General features: G+C 39.5%; 1 protein-coding gene across 1 annotated transcript; it reads left to right on the top strand.

Moving 5' to 3' along the window:
* The first annotated feature begins 4,803 nt into the window (after positions 1-4,803).
* Positions 4,804-15,950, top strand: Twf1 (twinfilin actin binding protein 1). The gene is made up of 9 exons (XM_048444772.3): positions 4,804-4,944; positions 6,279-6,356; positions 8,236-8,414; positions 9,130-9,225; positions 10,172-10,276; positions 12,191-12,316; positions 12,565-12,715; positions 12,874-12,995; positions 13,992-15,950. The coding sequence occupies exons 1-9, from the start codon at positions 4,920-4,922 to the stop codon at positions 14,160-14,162; spliced, it is 1,053 nt and encodes a 350-aa protein (XP_048300729.1). The 5' UTR covers positions 4,804-4,919; the 3' UTR covers positions 14,163-15,950.
* Positions 15,951-16,378: the final 428 nt, after the last annotated feature.

Below are 16,378 nucleotides of genomic sequence, written 5' to 3'. Positions count from 1 at the left end.
CAAACACACTGGAACACCTGACACACCCCAGCACCTCCCATCTCACTTGGTTCCCGGAGAACCCTGAGACATCAGCCTTGGTGTGTGGCAGGTACAAAAATGAAACTCAGAGAGAGTAAATAGTTTTGTTGGAGGCCAGACAGTGCCTCTGTGGCTTTTAATCCAAATTTTCACCGCATTAGCAGGTTTCTGCTAACAAAACCTAAAGTCAATAGTGCAACATGTTTTCATTAATTTTTTTCACACATTAAGGAAGAAAGGATTCTCTTTTAACAAGTTTCCCATCAGAGAAGCAATGAGCGTGTGTTGCTCACAGGGATGCTGTGCACATAATGTTCTTCTCTGTTGTATAAGGAAATTACAGGTGGCCTGCTTCTGTTAACTGTCTCTATTTGACAATGGACCAGACAGGAGCTCAACGTCAAAAGTCCTACTCTACCAATGACTCAACAGCCAAACGCGACCTACACATATGGCTCTTTATCTTTCTCACATTCTTGAAGTAGAAATGTGTGGCGGACTCCTTGACCAGCAAGGAAGAAATGACCACAAGTCGAGGATTCTTCTCAAATCACACTTTATTGGAGCCTCTTGATTGAAGGGAGAGCGGGAAGCGAGAGAGCGTGAAGGCCAAGCGGCATCTGCTTATATAGGTTGAAGGGACTCAGGTACTGTCCTGATTGGTGAATACCAGTCTGCTGATGCCCGAAGCCTTGGGATTGGCCAGGGACAAGCCTCAATTGCGCATGGACAGGCAAAGGGCGCTCAGCCCCACGTGGCAATACCAAATAAGGACTTGTTTACCTCCAAGCTGCAGGACCACTGGCGCCATCTTGTAATGGCGATAACCAGACAGCTCCTTACAGAAATGGTGTGTTGTTATTGTTGTTGCTGCTGTTGTTGTTGCTGATATTGCTGTTACTGCTGTTGTTGTTGCTGTTGCTGCTGTTGCTGTTGCTGCTGTTGCTGCCGTTGTTATTGCTGTTGTTGTTGCTGCTGTTATTGCTGTTGTTGTTGCTGCTGTTATTTCTGTTGTTGTTACTGTTGTTGCTGCTGTTATTGCTGTTGTTGTTACTGTTGTTGCTGCTGTTATTGCTGTTGCTGCTGCTGTTATTGCTGTTGTTGTTGCTGCTGTTATTGCTGTTGTTGTTGCTGCTGTTATTTCTGTTGTTGTTACTGTTGTTGCTGCTGTTATTGCTGTTGTTGTTACTGTTGTTGCTGCTGTTATTGCTGTTGCTGCTGCTGTTATTGCTGTTGTTGTTGCTGCTGTTATTTCTGTTGTTGTTGCTGTTGTTGCTGCTGTTGTTGCTGTTGTTGTTGCTGTTGTTGCTGCTGTTGTTGCTGTTGCTGCTGCTGTTGTTGCTGCTGTTGTTGCTGTTGCTGCTGCTGTTATTGCTGTTGTTGTTGCTGTTGTTGCTGCTGTTGTTGCTGTTGTTGTTGCTGTTGTTGCTGCTGTTGTTGCTGTTGCTGCTGCTGTTGTTGCTGCTGTTGTTGCTGTTGCTGCTGCTGTTGTTGTTGCTGTTATTGTTGTTGTTGTTGCTGCTGTTGTTGCTGTTGTTGCTGCTGTTGTTGCTGTTGTTGTTGCTGTTGTTGCTGCTGTTGTTGCTGTTGTTGTTACTGTTGTTGCTGCTGTTATTGCTGTTGCAGCCGTTCCTGCTGCTGTTGTTGCTGCTGCTGTTATTGCTGTTGTTGCTGCTGTTATTGCTGTTGTTGCTGCTGTTATTGCTGTTGTTGTTGCTGTTGTTGCTGCTGTTGTTGCTGTTGCTGCTGCTGTTGTTGTTGCTGTTATTGTTGTTGTTGTTGCTGCTGTTGTGCTGGTTGTTGCTGCTGCTGTTGTTGTTATTTTAGAAGAAAGACTAACATTTCTGACATTTGGAAATCAGGCCTGCTACCCCCGGCCTGGAGTCCCGTCAGGGCACCAGGGAGGTAGAGTTGGACAGTAGATACTTCTTTTAAATAGACCATCCCTCTTCACACATTAGGGTTTATACTTTAAATACTTAGTTCTAAGAACAGCAATGCCTGATCCTAAGTTTGCTTTTCAAGTTTGAGATTCCTCTCCTCTCTGTTTTCACCAAGGACACTGTGGCCTGGGTAAAGCAGATTCAACATCTTAAATAAGTCAAGTCAATCGTCCACTTTCTCCTGGGAAGCAATTTCAGCCTGTCTGCAACTAAACTACTGCTTCGTGGCATTCAGGGGCCCCTTGCAGGTTCCTAATCTAAACAGACTTAGAAAGAAACTCAAGAACTATCTTATTGGAGTTTGAGAGAAAAACAACAGGACAAGCAACTTGTAAATTTCAACCACTGCCAAGACAGACAAGAAAGGAAAAAAACTGTGATTTTAAATCCCAGTTATATCCACAAACAGCTTCAGGAGAGCAGAGGTGTGTGGGGGAACCTACAGATGGGTAGCTGTCCATCATTCTTCTGGCCCACAGATACTGAAAAAAAAAAAAAAGCCTGAGCTTTTTCTGCCTTTGAGCCTGGCCTAAATGTAAAGCAAAGAATGGGAAAGTGGCCATTTATGGGAAACAACAACCATCGTGTTGTCTTTTTGTAGGAGCGAGGACACTCATTACGTTGTTATGGCCTCCTGCTTGTGATTGTAGTGCAGGCTTTCATGCAGCGGGTCCTCCTTCCAAAACCTAGCCAGACTTCAAGTTAGGCAAAGTTAAAGCCAGACACGTCTGCTAACTTGATCGCTTTGGTCGTGAGTGCTTCCTGCCCCTTGCCCGTGATCTTATAAAATTTAAAGACACCAGAGGGTAACCCTTCAAAACTGAGTGTTTCCCCTCAGACAGCACTCTGAGGAAGGGGACAGTGTCCTTTCATTGCCAATTATTAGTCCCCATTCCCACTGCACAGCACAGTCCTGCTGGTGATAAGGCTCATCAGTACACATTTCGACAGGTTATACGAAGGACAAATGTCACTGGACTCAACAGTGAGCTTCCAAGTAACTTGGCAAATGCAGTTGTTAATGTTACTATGTTTTATGATGTTAATACACACGCACGCACGCACGCACGCACATGCACACGCGCACGGCGCCACCAAGTCAGAGAAGCAGATGTTCAAAAGATGTGAAAATAAAGATATTTTAGTAAAAAGGAGTGTTATGTTAAGACTTTGTCTTAATTAAAATGTCTGGAATTTTTTCTAGAATGGAAAAGATAAATAGAAAGTTAAAAGGCTAAGAGGTTCAAGAAAGAGAAGTATAACTATTGCCCCTCCTCAGGATTAAAAATACCTCGAGAGATCTCTAAGGCTGGAGGATGCCTTTAAATCCAGCACAAAGGCAGAGAGGCAGGCGGATCTCTGAGAGTTTGAGGCCAGCCTGATCTACAGAGTGAGTTACAGGACAACTAGAACTACTCACTAAAATAATAAAAAAAATAGTAATGATAACAACAACATAGAAAGAGGCAGAGGTATCAGAACTCTGTTGAGACCTACATGTTTGCAGAAAATAAAAACAAGGGCTTTCTTCCTAGTAGGTGACAGGAAGGGTCCAAACTTAATTGGACTTTCTTCTTGTCAAGCTAAACACACAATGGCTTCCTAAGCATGGATATGGGAAATATTTTTTTTATCTCATCAGTATTTTTTTTTTAACAGTGTCAGCTTCTGTAATCAACAGGACATGAATCAGCTAAAAACCCACAAGGAAACTCTACAATTTTCCCTTTGTGCAACACCACAGTTAAAACTGGTAAATCAGGATGAACCATTATGCCAGGAAGTACTTGTTGGAATGAAACACCTCCCAAAGAAGTTCCCAAAACTCAGATTGTATGTGGCTAGTCTGTGCATGGGAGGATCTGGTAAAGAAAGGGTTCAGATCACAAGTCCCAGAATATAACACTCTTGTTTGCTGAGGTCTTGATGGCCCATCTAGTGGCTTATTTAAAATACACTGTACTCAAAGAGCGATTCTGCCGGCTTGTCATTATTTTCTTTGCCCGGAGAGTATTTGCATGCTAGCATATTGTAATCTTATATATTTATTAGTTCAAGGCTCTAAAATCAGGACCTCGCTTTCTACTTAAGAGCAGTAGAAAACCCACATAAAAATGTCATTAGAAAATCTCTGAACCTGTGTCCCCACCAAATAAGTATTTTAGAGATGCCTTGGCTTGTGATTTCTTTTTGTTCTGCTACTACATTAAAAAAAAAATCATAAAATTGTTACCAAGTTGGTATATGATGCTGGTGGGGGGTTCACCTAAATTTGTGCACTCTTGCCCTATAGCCATATGTTTAGTTTCAGAATAAACTATTTTATTTCTTTTTGAGGTGAGAGCTATGGTTTTGTGTGAGTGACCAATTGAAAAGTGAACAGCTTAAAATTTAAATCACGGGGGAAATGATGGAGGACTCTACAGTCTCATTTTTAAAGATGGGCCAGCATTGGTCCTGAACCCCAGCTTGCTTATGCTATGCAAATGTTTAGCAGTTTTATCCGTCGCCTTAAAGTGCCCTTTTCTTTACAACAAAGGGTATGTCTTTTACTTAGAAAAAGTATGTTTGGGGAAATGGTCATTTCCCCTCTCAGAGTTTTTTGGCGGGGTCGCTGTGCACACATGTGTAGAACCTTAACACGTCGCCTTACGGAGCAACATCTATAAAGCTCAGCAGCAGAGGTCGGGGAGCGTGAGGCGGGGCCAGCGACGGGAGAGGCGGGACCAAAGTCTGGCAAGGCGGAGACTCTGACGGCACTGAGAGTAGCCAGTGAAAGGACAGGGGGCGGGGTCATGGGCGGGGCCTATCCCTGTAGGTGAAAGCGACTGGTGCTGGGGGCGGGGCGGAGAGTCGCGGGCAGATGACGCGCAGGCGGAGCCGCTACTTCCTGGATCCGCCGGCCGGTGCCGCTGCCGCACCCTGCGCCGGAGCCGGGAACCTGCGGCCGCCGCCATGTCCCACCAGACCGGCATCCAAGGTAACGGCGCCACGGGGTAGGGGCTCCCGGGAGGCGGCGGGCCCGAGCGCTGAAGGCGCAGACGGCTTTGGAGCGGCTCTGGGTGTGACGGCCCCGACCGTGTCCCTGGCGGCCCTTTGGGGCCGCCGCCACGTAACAAGCAGTGGGTGCGGGAGAGCCGAGCCGTGTGGATCGGGACGGGGCCGATCCGAGGTCGACCTGGGCCAGCCGAGCGACTTTCCTCGGTAACCCCCGTCAAGGAGATTGTTCCAGCACTCAGATCATTGAAAAACAAACAAATCCCACAGCAGTAGGCTGCCTCCCAGACTCCCCGGATTGTCTCTCTCAGGACGGGAGCGCGCTTTCCTCTCGCAGAAATCCTGAGTAGGAAGTATTTTTCCATCTTTGGATGCTCCCCAGGCAGCTGAAATGCCTTATCACCCCGTGGAGACTGTTGAATGTGCAATTACTTGTGTATCTTAACCCTCCATTATTTCCTGGTTTGAAAATAGGCAACTTGGAAGTAGTCATCTCCTCAGAATCAAATAATATATCCTGGAGTTATTTAACGAGTTCTAACATAAACTAGAGCACTTCCTGTAATAGTCAACTGAGTCTTTTCTCCCCAGGTGACCAGTTAACAACTTGTTTTGTGTTTAAGGGTGTTTGACACCTCTTTCTTCCATACGCAGCCAGGCAAAAAATAGTCTCATTTCCAAAGTCATGTCTGTTTTTTTTTAACGTGTTAATTTTGACATTTAAATGTGTCAGAATTATTATTAAGTTTGACGTTTGATCCTTTTATTGTAGGACCTAAATAGGAATCAACACAAGAACGAAATGGAAGCAGTAGTGCATACACAAGGGATAGGCTAATTATTAAGTGTGTATTTGCTTAGTGACTGCTATAGCTTTTTGAGATATACAAGAAAGATATAAACACCATTAGATCTAGTGCATTTTATAAGCTTTTTCTTTATCAGAATATGAGACTTGATCCTGTTGTTTTTGACAGACAGATACAGGGAATGAAGGAGCTATCACAAACTTAAAATTGGACTATAGAGGCAACTTTCAATGTTTTCACACATGAAGTAATTTGTCCATTACTGGGTTTGACTAAAAGTATTCACTTCAGTGTTACTTCTGCTACAGAATTCTGTAGATAATAATGAGTTCATACACTTTTTTAAGTTGCTAGTATTTATATTTTAGTAATAATCAATACCCGTGTTTTGTGCTTCTGTTTTATAATAACAAAGTGCTATATACTCTACATTTTTCTTTGTTTTGTGTAAAGAGCAAAATAAAGTACTTCTAAGTTAAAATGGGTTTTTCTTTATCATTTTCCACAGCAAGCGAAGATGTTAAAGAAATCTTTGCCAGAGCCAGAAACGGGAAATACAGACTTCTGAAAATATCTATTGAAAATGGTTAGTTAACATTTTAAGATACTATGTGCCCTTTGAGTGTTCGCTGTTGCAGTTTCAGATTTCCAAGTGTTATTAGTAATTTGAACTATCAGTCATCCTGAAACAAGCTCAGATTTTGCCTTTCAGCCTGTTTCCCTTTTAAATTGTGCAGCTATTGGGGAAACTCCAGATGGTTTCTGGTGTGATAACTTCATCCATGTCTCATGTTAGTGCTTCCCCTTCTAGATTGGAAATCAGTAAACATGCGGTACTATAAAACAAACAAAGCTAATTATTTCTGAGTTAATTCAGTGAAGTGTATTCTGAAGTAGAAATATTTTTTTGGGGGGGGGGGTGTCTGGTTGGACCCGAGAGGAATATTGCCATTTCTTAGGTAACATTCTAAGAATGGAAACATTCTAAGAACATAGCAACTTATAAATCAACTCCTTAACAGCAATTTTGTGATCAAGAAAACTGTCTGAGTGACCACATCAGAATTAGAGGAACTTTTAAAAACTTCATGTCCGAATGAATGTGCCGAAAGCATCCCTGTGCTTTCTTAAATATCCAAGAACCTTTTGATTTGGAAAAATAACTTGTTTTTTCTTGAACTGGAAATAAATCAACTTTGTTGTTCGTTTTTCTGCTTATTAAAGTGTGAAGCTAGTTTAGAAAATCTTAACAATATTCAATAGGAGCAAACGTCTACTTTAAGGTAGCTAAAGTTATGAATGTTGTTATTTCCTAAGTGACTAGTTAGTAAACAAAATAAAAAGATAAAATGTATCTTTTATTAAGATAAAATGTATCTTGAATTTGCACTTCTTCAGAAGAAAAATTTTATTTTCTAAATATTTTCCATTTTTTTTATATTGAGAAAAATGTTAAATTAGAAAATTTCAGAGACAAAAAATAAATGCCTACCTCTTTTATTAATGACTTTATAGTTTTCTCCAAACCAAATTTAACTTTTTAAGTGTTAGTGTTTTTCTGATGTTAAAACATCCTTGGACTACTGTATGTCTCTTTTTTTCCCTAGGGTAGCTGCATTTGGAAGTTGAATATATATGAGCAATTCCTTTTACTTAAATGCCTGCATAACATATGATGCTCTTTTGAGTTTTTAAGTTCACATAACCTGCATGTTGTTTTATTGCTCTTTATTTCTGGGATTTTTCTGATTTGTTTTATAGCCTGTGAATTATTTTAAAACGCTAATAAAACGTGAAGAATGTTTTCATTTGACGCTCACATGTTTGCACACTCTCTTTAGGGAAGATGCCACTGGGTTTCCCTGTTGCTGTGTGTGCTATAGCAGACACCTGCCCGTGTGTGCACAGGTGATTCTGAGGGAAGACTCCTTCAGAATCTTCCTTAGAAATAATGCCTAAAAGATGACAACTCCCGGTTCTAGTAACTTTAAGGCCACATGTTAAATCCAAAGTATTGTCGTCAAGTAGGAGCTAACGCTTGTTTTATAATTTCTTATAAACTGTAAAAAAATATGAAATAAGATTTAAGATATTTATAAAATTTAAAAATTATAGTTTTGAGTAAAGTTTTATATATATATGCCAAATTTATATATGTAAATTTTATATAATTTTCAGCGTAGACATTTTAACAAATAAAAATCTAATTGCCCTTTTCTAACTTAGCTATCATTATTTTTATATTTATTCCTTGTTATTTATATAAAATATTTTAACCATGCTTTTTCTAAGATCTTTATATTTGTTCCTAGTAACGCCTCAGATCATAGTTATTTTGTATAATTTCACCTTTTCAATTTTTTTGGGAAAATAGTAATAGGGAAATAACTCGTTTTTCTCATCTTCATCATATTATCACCTGATATTGCAAACCACTTATTTGTTTTATCATTTTCATTTCGTAGAGCAGCTTGTGATTGGATCATGTAGTCAGCCTTCAGATTCCTGGGAGCAGGATTACGATTCCTTTGTTTTGCCTCTGCTGGAGGACAAGCAACCGTGCTATGTATTATTCAGGTTAGATTCTCAGAATGCCCAGGGATATGAATGGATATTCATTGCATGGTCTCCAGATCATTCTCATGTGAGTAATGTTTTGTAGTTTTTTTTCTTTTTTTTTTTTAACATTAAATACTAAGAAGATTTTTTTCTCCTAAAAATATTTTCATGCTAAAAGAAGGATAAGAGGGAGCAATCATTTCCCATAGAGGAATAATCTTGACACAAAAGAGAGTTGACAGTAGACTAAATAGATTAAAAGATGGAATTAGGATGTAAATACTGCCCAGTATTATAAAGAGTGTCAGATTTCTTATAAAAGCTATTTGTTAATGCTATCTAGTATTCTCAAAAGAGTACCCATTTCAGTTCTTCCGTCTGGAAGAAATAGCAGATTTCACCCTTTAGAATTATGAAATTGTTTCTGTCAATTGATAGTTATCCATGAAAGCTACTAAAGCTCTTTAATAATAAAACGTTTGTCTTTTCATCCCACTGTGCCTCATCTACTGGTATTTGCCATCAGCAATTCATGAATATTTGATTCTTAATTAGTAATGTTTTGAAATCATGTTTTAGTAATTTTTTTTTAGTATAAAGTTAGTTTATTTTCTATTTTAAAAAAGTATCCTACATAATTTAAAATCTACCTTAATGGTCACTACCGATTTAGACACCCATGTTATAGTTGTTAGTGAGCAACATCTTTATTGGGTTAAGTACTTGAAGGTTTTAATTTATCATTGCTTTCTTTTATAATGGTAATACTGCTGACATGTAAAACTTTCACAATTGTATAGGTTCGTCAAAAAATGTTGTATGCGGCAACAAGAGCAACTCTGAAAAAAGAATTTGGAGGTGGCCACATTAAAGATGAAGTATTTGGAACAGTAAAGGTGCAAAACTTACGTTTGTGTGTGTTTTTATGTGTTTCAAAAAACCCAAAAACCAAAATAGAAACCAAAACTGGTGAATCCAGGCATAGAGACACGTATTGTTAATCCTTGCACTTGGGAGGCGTACTCTTTGGATTTAGTACGAGCCTCGTCTGCGTTCTGAGTTCAGGATGGCCAGGGCTACATTTTGAGACCCTGTCTCAAGCATAAGAAGAGTATTGTTATTTCTCTTGATAGGCAGGTTCATGCTGATGAACACTTGCATCTGTTGATACGGAGAATAAACACTGCTGAGGTAGAATTTCTCAGGTGTGGTAAACTGATGCATTTATGACTGTATTCGCAAATTAGGTGATTGGAATACACTTTCAACAGCTGATTTATGCGTCCGTTTCAGAAAATGATGTGCTTTAGCCAAGATAGGAGGCGCGTTTTCCTTCCTCTGTTAGCTGTGAACTGGGCTGGCTTCTCAGCTTTCTCATTCCCAGCCATCAAACCGTCTTAGTTCTCTCACCCTCAGCCTTCCCAGATCCCAGTGCTCAGAAGCACACCTCTTTGAAGTACTTTTTCTTACATGAATACTTCTGCAAATACTGTATAAGTGATTTTAATATAGACTTAGAATCAGAATAAATTATTGAGAATAGCTGTCAGCCAGTTTTCTGCAGATGACAAATTACATATGCCCCGTAGGGTTGAGGCTGGATCAGTTCACTATTTGATGATCAAACTTAAACAAAAGATTTAATGCTTATAAACTTGAGGAAAAGGAGACACTTGCTAAAAACTTTGAAACCTTCAAAATAGAAGATTTAAATTAGAGAGTAAAATTCTTATGCTGTGTATTATCACTTAATTTTTTTCAGTTAATAATTTTTGGTTTTCCAAATGTAGCCTCACTTTGGTTATATTTCCGGAGAATAATAATTTATTTCTTTGCTTACAGGAAGATGTATCATTGCATGGATATAAAAAGCATTTGCTGTCCCAGTCTTCGCCTGCCCCGCTGACGGCAGCAGAGGAAGAATTACGACAGATTAAAATTAATGAGGTAAGTTATAACTTTAATGCTTTCAAGGTTTCAAGTGTGTCACAGTACCATGTGTTGAATGAATAGACACGAAGGTAACTGAAATTCAGATGGTGAATCGGTTAGGATTATTCTGTTTAGTTTAGGAATGGATCTATGTGCTTAATGTGTTTTCAGAAAAAAAAAGTAAAACATTCATATTAACTATTAGCCCTTCGTAAAGGGCTGTCCCCAAAATGTATGTTAAAGCAGATACTTCCTGCTAGAAGCTCTGTGCCAGGAGTACTTTTTAAAGGGAGAAGTGTGTTACCCATTGATTGCGAAGAGTTTTATATTTAGTGCAACCTCATCAAGAAAATTCTTTAAAGGTAATATTACTTCAGAGATTAGTGTTTGCTAAAGAGGATAAAATTAAATGCTGGAGAATGCTGAAGGTCACTTAAACGGACTTTCAATTTCTGTGAACTTGGAGACATATATGGGAGATGGAGTATTTCTTAAGCATTCTGTGACCAGTAAACTTGGAGACATAATTTTAATATTTTTGCAGCCGTCTTAGTTGACTTTCGTAACTACTTTCTTTCTACTGAGACTTTACAAAGCATAAGTGTCCCAAACTACTGTTCATTGTCTTCATACTGGGCCGACTAGTGAGGAAATGGCTCAGTACCTCTAACATGAAGTTGGTGGCAAGGACGTAGCGTGTATTTAAAGTTCAAATTATTTGGTAGGGCTTTTTATGTGACTTTTTTTCCTACAAGTTTGAAAGTTTGTTTTATTCCTTGCAATCAGAGCCCAGAGGATCATATTGGGGTATGCACCTGCATATGTTCTATGATGTTTTCATTATCCAGTACCATGCTGTAGAATTTCCATTCATTTTTTTTCTTAAGTAGTTTGTATTTGACTTTCTGTTGCAATATTGCAAATGAGATCCTTTACGAGCTGTCATTTATCAAGTAGAAAAGCCGTAAACATGTACTTGGAAAGCTTTCTTCAAGTGTCCTCTCATCCACACACAAGCTGTTCAGTAAAGAAAGCCGTACATCTGGAGCACGTGCGGTTGTAGCTTATTGAGCTGTGTGGTTTGTCTGTGTCCTGTGTCCTCATTTCAGTTCAGTGCATGGTGTTTGTGTCACATTTTATGTTCAGTAGAACAGTAAAATTCTATGCATACGGCATACATTTACTATTCAGAACGTCTAGCAAGAAAAGTTTGCATTTCAAGAGGTAACCTGATGACACTTTAGAAGAGTTAACTGTAGCCACCTGGACCTGTGCCAGACTCAGTGAAGGAAACTCCAAAGTCCTGAAACTGCTCATTCAAGGCTCCTTCCCAATATTTCATACCAGTGTGTCCCACGCTCTTCTGCATGTCCACAGTGTGCTAACAGGACTGTAAATCAGCGTGAGAAATTATGTGCCTTCTAAGTGTAAAATGTCTTACTTAAGAATTTGAATGAAAGATTGAGAAAGGGTGAGATTTAGTATTTTCTTTAAAGTGCAGTTTTCTGCTTTTTGCTATCAGGCACTGCTATGCTGTGGGATAATGCTCTTGTACACTGTAAAGATTTGTCACTCATATTAGTTTAATAAAATTCTGATTGGCCAGTAGCCAGGCAGGAAGTTTAGGCAGGGTAACCAAACTGGAAGAATTCTGGAAAGAGGAAAGACAGAGATGCGTTTGTCAGCCAGGTGCAGAGGAAGAAAGATGAGAATGCCTTACTGAGAAAAGGTACCAAGCCATGTGACTAAACATAGATAAGAATTATGGGTGAATTTAAGTTGTAAGAGCTGTTATGAATAAACCTGAGCAATAGGCCAAGCAGTTTATCATTAATATAAGTCTCTGTTTAATTATTTGGAATTGAATGGTTGAGGGGACAGGCTGGGCAGAAGCTAAAGTTTTACCTGTCAATTCTATCTGTGTCTTAGGTACAGACTGACGTGGGTGTAGACACAAAGCATCAGACACTACAAGGAGTGGCGTTTCCTATTTCTCGAGATGCTTTCCAGGCTTTGGAAAAACTGAGCAAAAAAGAACTCAACTATGTACAGTTGGTAAGATGGCTGTAAAATAACTGTTCTTTTTGGTAAATTATGGCTTGTATAATTCTTATTTTTAATTTGAATTTGTTTTTTACTATTTGCTTTTAAGGCAGGGTCTCATTGTTTATTCATTTTTTTTTTAAATTGCCAAGTGCTATATATGTATGAAAAAGTCAGCTAATCCACACCTGTGCGTCATCTTTGTCATCTAAGCTAACTTCTGTTTTACCTGTTCAATAAATGTTGTTTATTTTTGGTAGGAAATAGATATAAAAAATGAAACAATAATTTTGGCCAACACAACAAATACAGAACTAAAAGATTTGCCAAAGAGGATTCCCAAGGATTCAGCCCGTTACCACTTCTTCCTGTATAAGCATTCTCATGAAGGAGACTACTTAGAGTCCATAGGTATGTGACACCTTGTTTTCAGCATGGGGCCTTCCCTTTGCTTACCATGCTCCAGTACCATATTCTTACGTATTTCTTGCCGGGGTTTATTTGAAGTTTTAGGAGGCTTACAGACTTGCTTTAAGTGATAGTCGTAATTGTTGTTATTTACCTTACAGTTTTTATTTATTCAATGCCTGGATACACGTGCAGCATAAGAGAACGGATGCTGTATTCCAGCTGCAAGAGCCCTCTGCTAGAGATCGTGGAGAGACAGTTACAGATGGACATAATCAGAAAGGTAGACTTCACTCTTTAAGAGTCTCGTGGTTTGCTGGGTATTTTGTCTTTTCCATTTAGTACGATGGTTTATCAATGAAAACGTTCAGTTTCATGGTTCTCACCCTAAGTCCTTAGAACCTGCTGAGTGCCTAGGGGTGATCTGTCATGATCTCCTCCCCGCTCCCACCACCCCGCTCTTTGGAGGTCTGTACTATCTGGTATGGGAGCTACAGGCCACACGCGGCTATTTTAAGTGTAAAGTTGAATAAAATATATAATTCAGTTTCTTAATAACACTGGTAATTGCAAATGCTCATTGGCCATGTGTAGCATTAGGAGTACAACATATAGAACATTTCTGTCAGTTTACAAAGTGGACTGCTGCTACCAGATCTCCATATATGTTCTTGGATGCAGGTAGGTATTAGGAAAAACTTAAGAAATTGCTGTTGTTGGGGTGCTAAGCCTCAAGCAACTCTAGATTCTGTGGGTCTCGCCGTGCATGAGGACCTTTCAGAAGGGTTAGCCAGACACTACAGAAGATCAGACAGTAAATATCTTAGGCTTTGCCACGTGGGTCTCCTTTGCATTTTTGTTGTTTGTAAAGTCCCTTAAAACGTGAACTGTTGTTAAGTTGGGTGGGAGATTTGGTTTGTAGGCCATCGTTGGCCCGCCCCTGTTGCGAGTGATTCCAAGTGTCCCAAAAATGAAAGAGTTTGAGTATAGAAAACAGCAGCCGGAGGTCCAATGCTCACTTCTGCTTATAACAGACGTCAGAGCAGCAGTGAGAGGCAGCTGGAAGGGGACTGTGGCTGACTGTGCTTATATGACTGCTGTAGCACATTGCTGTAAAGGGTGGAAGGGAAGCGTCACAGTCTTGGATTTCTCTCCTGCAGAAGGTGTGTGGCATGCTCATGTGTAGCATCCATACTTGCGAGCTGGTTTATCGTTTGTATTAGGTTTTGAATGTTCCTTACTTTATATGGTTTCTCATTACTGATTTCCTCTTTTGCAGATTGAGATAGACAATGGGGATGAACTGACTGCAGACTTCCTTTATGACGAAGTACATCCTAAACAACATGCACATAAGCAGAGCTTTGCTAAGCCTAAAGGTCCTGCAGGAAAGAGAGGGATCCGGAGACTGATTAGGGGTCCAGCAGAAGCAGAAGCCACTACTGATTAAGATTTGTTTATGAAGTGTCGCAATATAGTTTTGTAAAATTCCAGCTTTTAGTACACGGAGAACTGAAATCATTCCATGTTGATATAGTTGGGAGGAAAATTGTACTTTTTGAAAAATAGCACTTTTCACTTCTATGTATTTTTTAAATGAATGCTATAGAAGACTCATGATTTCTATTTTTTAGTTACTCTAGACAAGGCTGCAACATAGTTGTGTTTGGTTTTGTTACACTGTTTTCCTAGCGTGTTGATTCCACATTTTCACACCCTCTCCAATATTTTACATGGGCGAGCCAGCTCCAGAACGCCTGAGGACTTGCTGTTTAGTGCTCTGCAGTGAGATCCGAGTTTCCCCGAGATACTCGCTTCTCGATGAGTGTGTTTAGGAGCCTGGGAAAGGCGGCAGCCGCCTGCTCTGAGAGCTGTGCTCACCCTGGGATTGTCTGCAGCGCTGAGGGACAGCAGTGCTTCCTAGTTGACCTTTTGTTTTTAATAGCATTAAAATTTCAGAAAATCAGTTCCTTCTGAAGCTTTAAGGTACCAGAATATTGCAGGGTTTCTGATGGCACTGAAAGACTACACTCGTAAGGTCTTTGCAGAGCTTTCAAAATGTCCGTTTCCAAAGTGACTCCTTCATCGTAAGTACTGTGAAGCCAGACGTCCATATTCAGATTGACATCCAAGTATCATTCAAAGGGAAACAAAACTAAAGTGAAAACTGTTCCAAGTTTTCTTTTTTTCCCCTTGAAAATCATGTGTCTTAAAGCAAATTGTCTTATCACTTGGGAGCAAGTATTCAGATCTAAAATTATCAATTCCTTGTGCTTAGCAGTTTAATCCAGATAATACTTAGCTTAAGAATCTTATTTCAGTTAATAACTTCTGTCAAAACATGTTTTCTGAAGCTTTGTATTTTCAGTTACAATCTAGAGATTTTGAGCCTCAGAGTTCTTTGATACTTGAAGTAGAGGGAGTTAAACACTTCATATTCAGTCTGCTAAATCTGCTGCAGAGCCATAACTTGGAGGAGTTTTGAAATGGACTGTGGTATTCAGGATTCGGAAGTCCTTGACCTGAACTTCATGCTGCATAAGATAAATGTCAGTAATGCACATTTCATGGTTGGAATTTGAAGCGCTCACTGCAAAGCCTTATTACCGGAGATAAGACATGCGCCTTTCAGAAATTCAGTTGTAATCACATAGACCATATGAGATGAGTGACAGACTGATGGCGTTTTTAACAATAGATTTGAGCATTTGTGTGTTTTGTTTGTTTACAAATACTTAGGCTTTACTATTTAATTATGCAGAACAGTTGACAGTAATGTTGCACTTGTTTACTAGAGGTAAACTTAGTTTTGTGTGTGCACACGTAGTCACAGATGCCCAGAGATTGCTGCGCTGAGAGTCCTGGAGCCGTGTTGCAGACCTTCTCCAAACGCTGCCATTTTCAAGCAGAGGGAGTCCTATCATGAAGATCCAGTCAGTGGTGACTGTTCTGAGGTGTTGGTGTGCAGTTATGCTCTGAATTCCTTACACTACATCAAAGTAAATGCACATTCCAGAATATAGATGTGATCGTGTAACCTTACTAATGATTAAACCAATGATTGCTGAGAATCAGTTATGCATTTGTTTTAGGGTATAACTCATTGTTTACAGTATGTTTTAGGTGACAATAGATGTGAATAACATTCCCAATAAATTTATATAGCAGTGAAAAATTACATGTCTTCTGTGGACATTTTATAAGTGCATTTTATATCAATAAAACTTTTTCTCTTTGAGTTGTCTATGTTGGTTTTATAATACATTTTAAATGTTTGGATTATTTTGCACAGTCCAATACCTGAAATTTTTTTTTGTGTGATCATTTCATTAGCCTGCTTACATTCAAAGGAGATTTTAAGTAGTTGGAAACTACTTAATAATAATATAGAATAAACTTGCCCTGCAGAACAGTGATGAAAATGTTGAATTTCCTCCGTGATAAAAGCACCATATAGAGGGACTAGTGTATGTCTAAACTTCCAGCATGTTCCAGAGCAGCTTGAGCTACATAGACCCTGTCTCTCCCACCACACACACACACCCCGGTCCCAGGACAATAGGTGTCCAGTGTGCATGATGCAATTTAAAGAACTATGTATTTCTCAACTCTAGAGGCTGGGAAGTTCAAGATCAAGGGGCCAGCACTGCTCATGTGAAAGTGACT

The sequence above is a fragment of the Myodes glareolus genome, chromosome 19, assembly GCF_982192425.1.
Source record: "Myodes glareolus chromosome 19, mMyoGla1.1, whole genome shotgun sequence".
Taxonomy (NCBI): domain Eukaryota; kingdom Metazoa; phylum Chordata; class Mammalia; order Rodentia; family Cricetidae; genus Myodes; species Myodes glareolus.
Note: the sequence above shows the minus strand (reverse complement) of the source record. Positions and strands in the feature narration are given on the sequence as shown.

Coding starts and splice junctions, on each gene's coding strand:
- Twf1 (XM_048444772.3), top strand. CDS start 4,920: ATGTCCCACCAGACCGGCATCCAAG. Junction 9,226..10,171: donor AAGTATTTGGAACAGTAAAG/GTGCAAAACTTA, acceptor CTTTGCTTACAG/GAAGATGTATCATTGCATGG. Junction 10,277..12,190: donor GACAGATTAAAATTAATGAG/GTAAGTTATAAC, acceptor TCTGTGTCTTAG/GTACAGACTGACGTGGGTGT.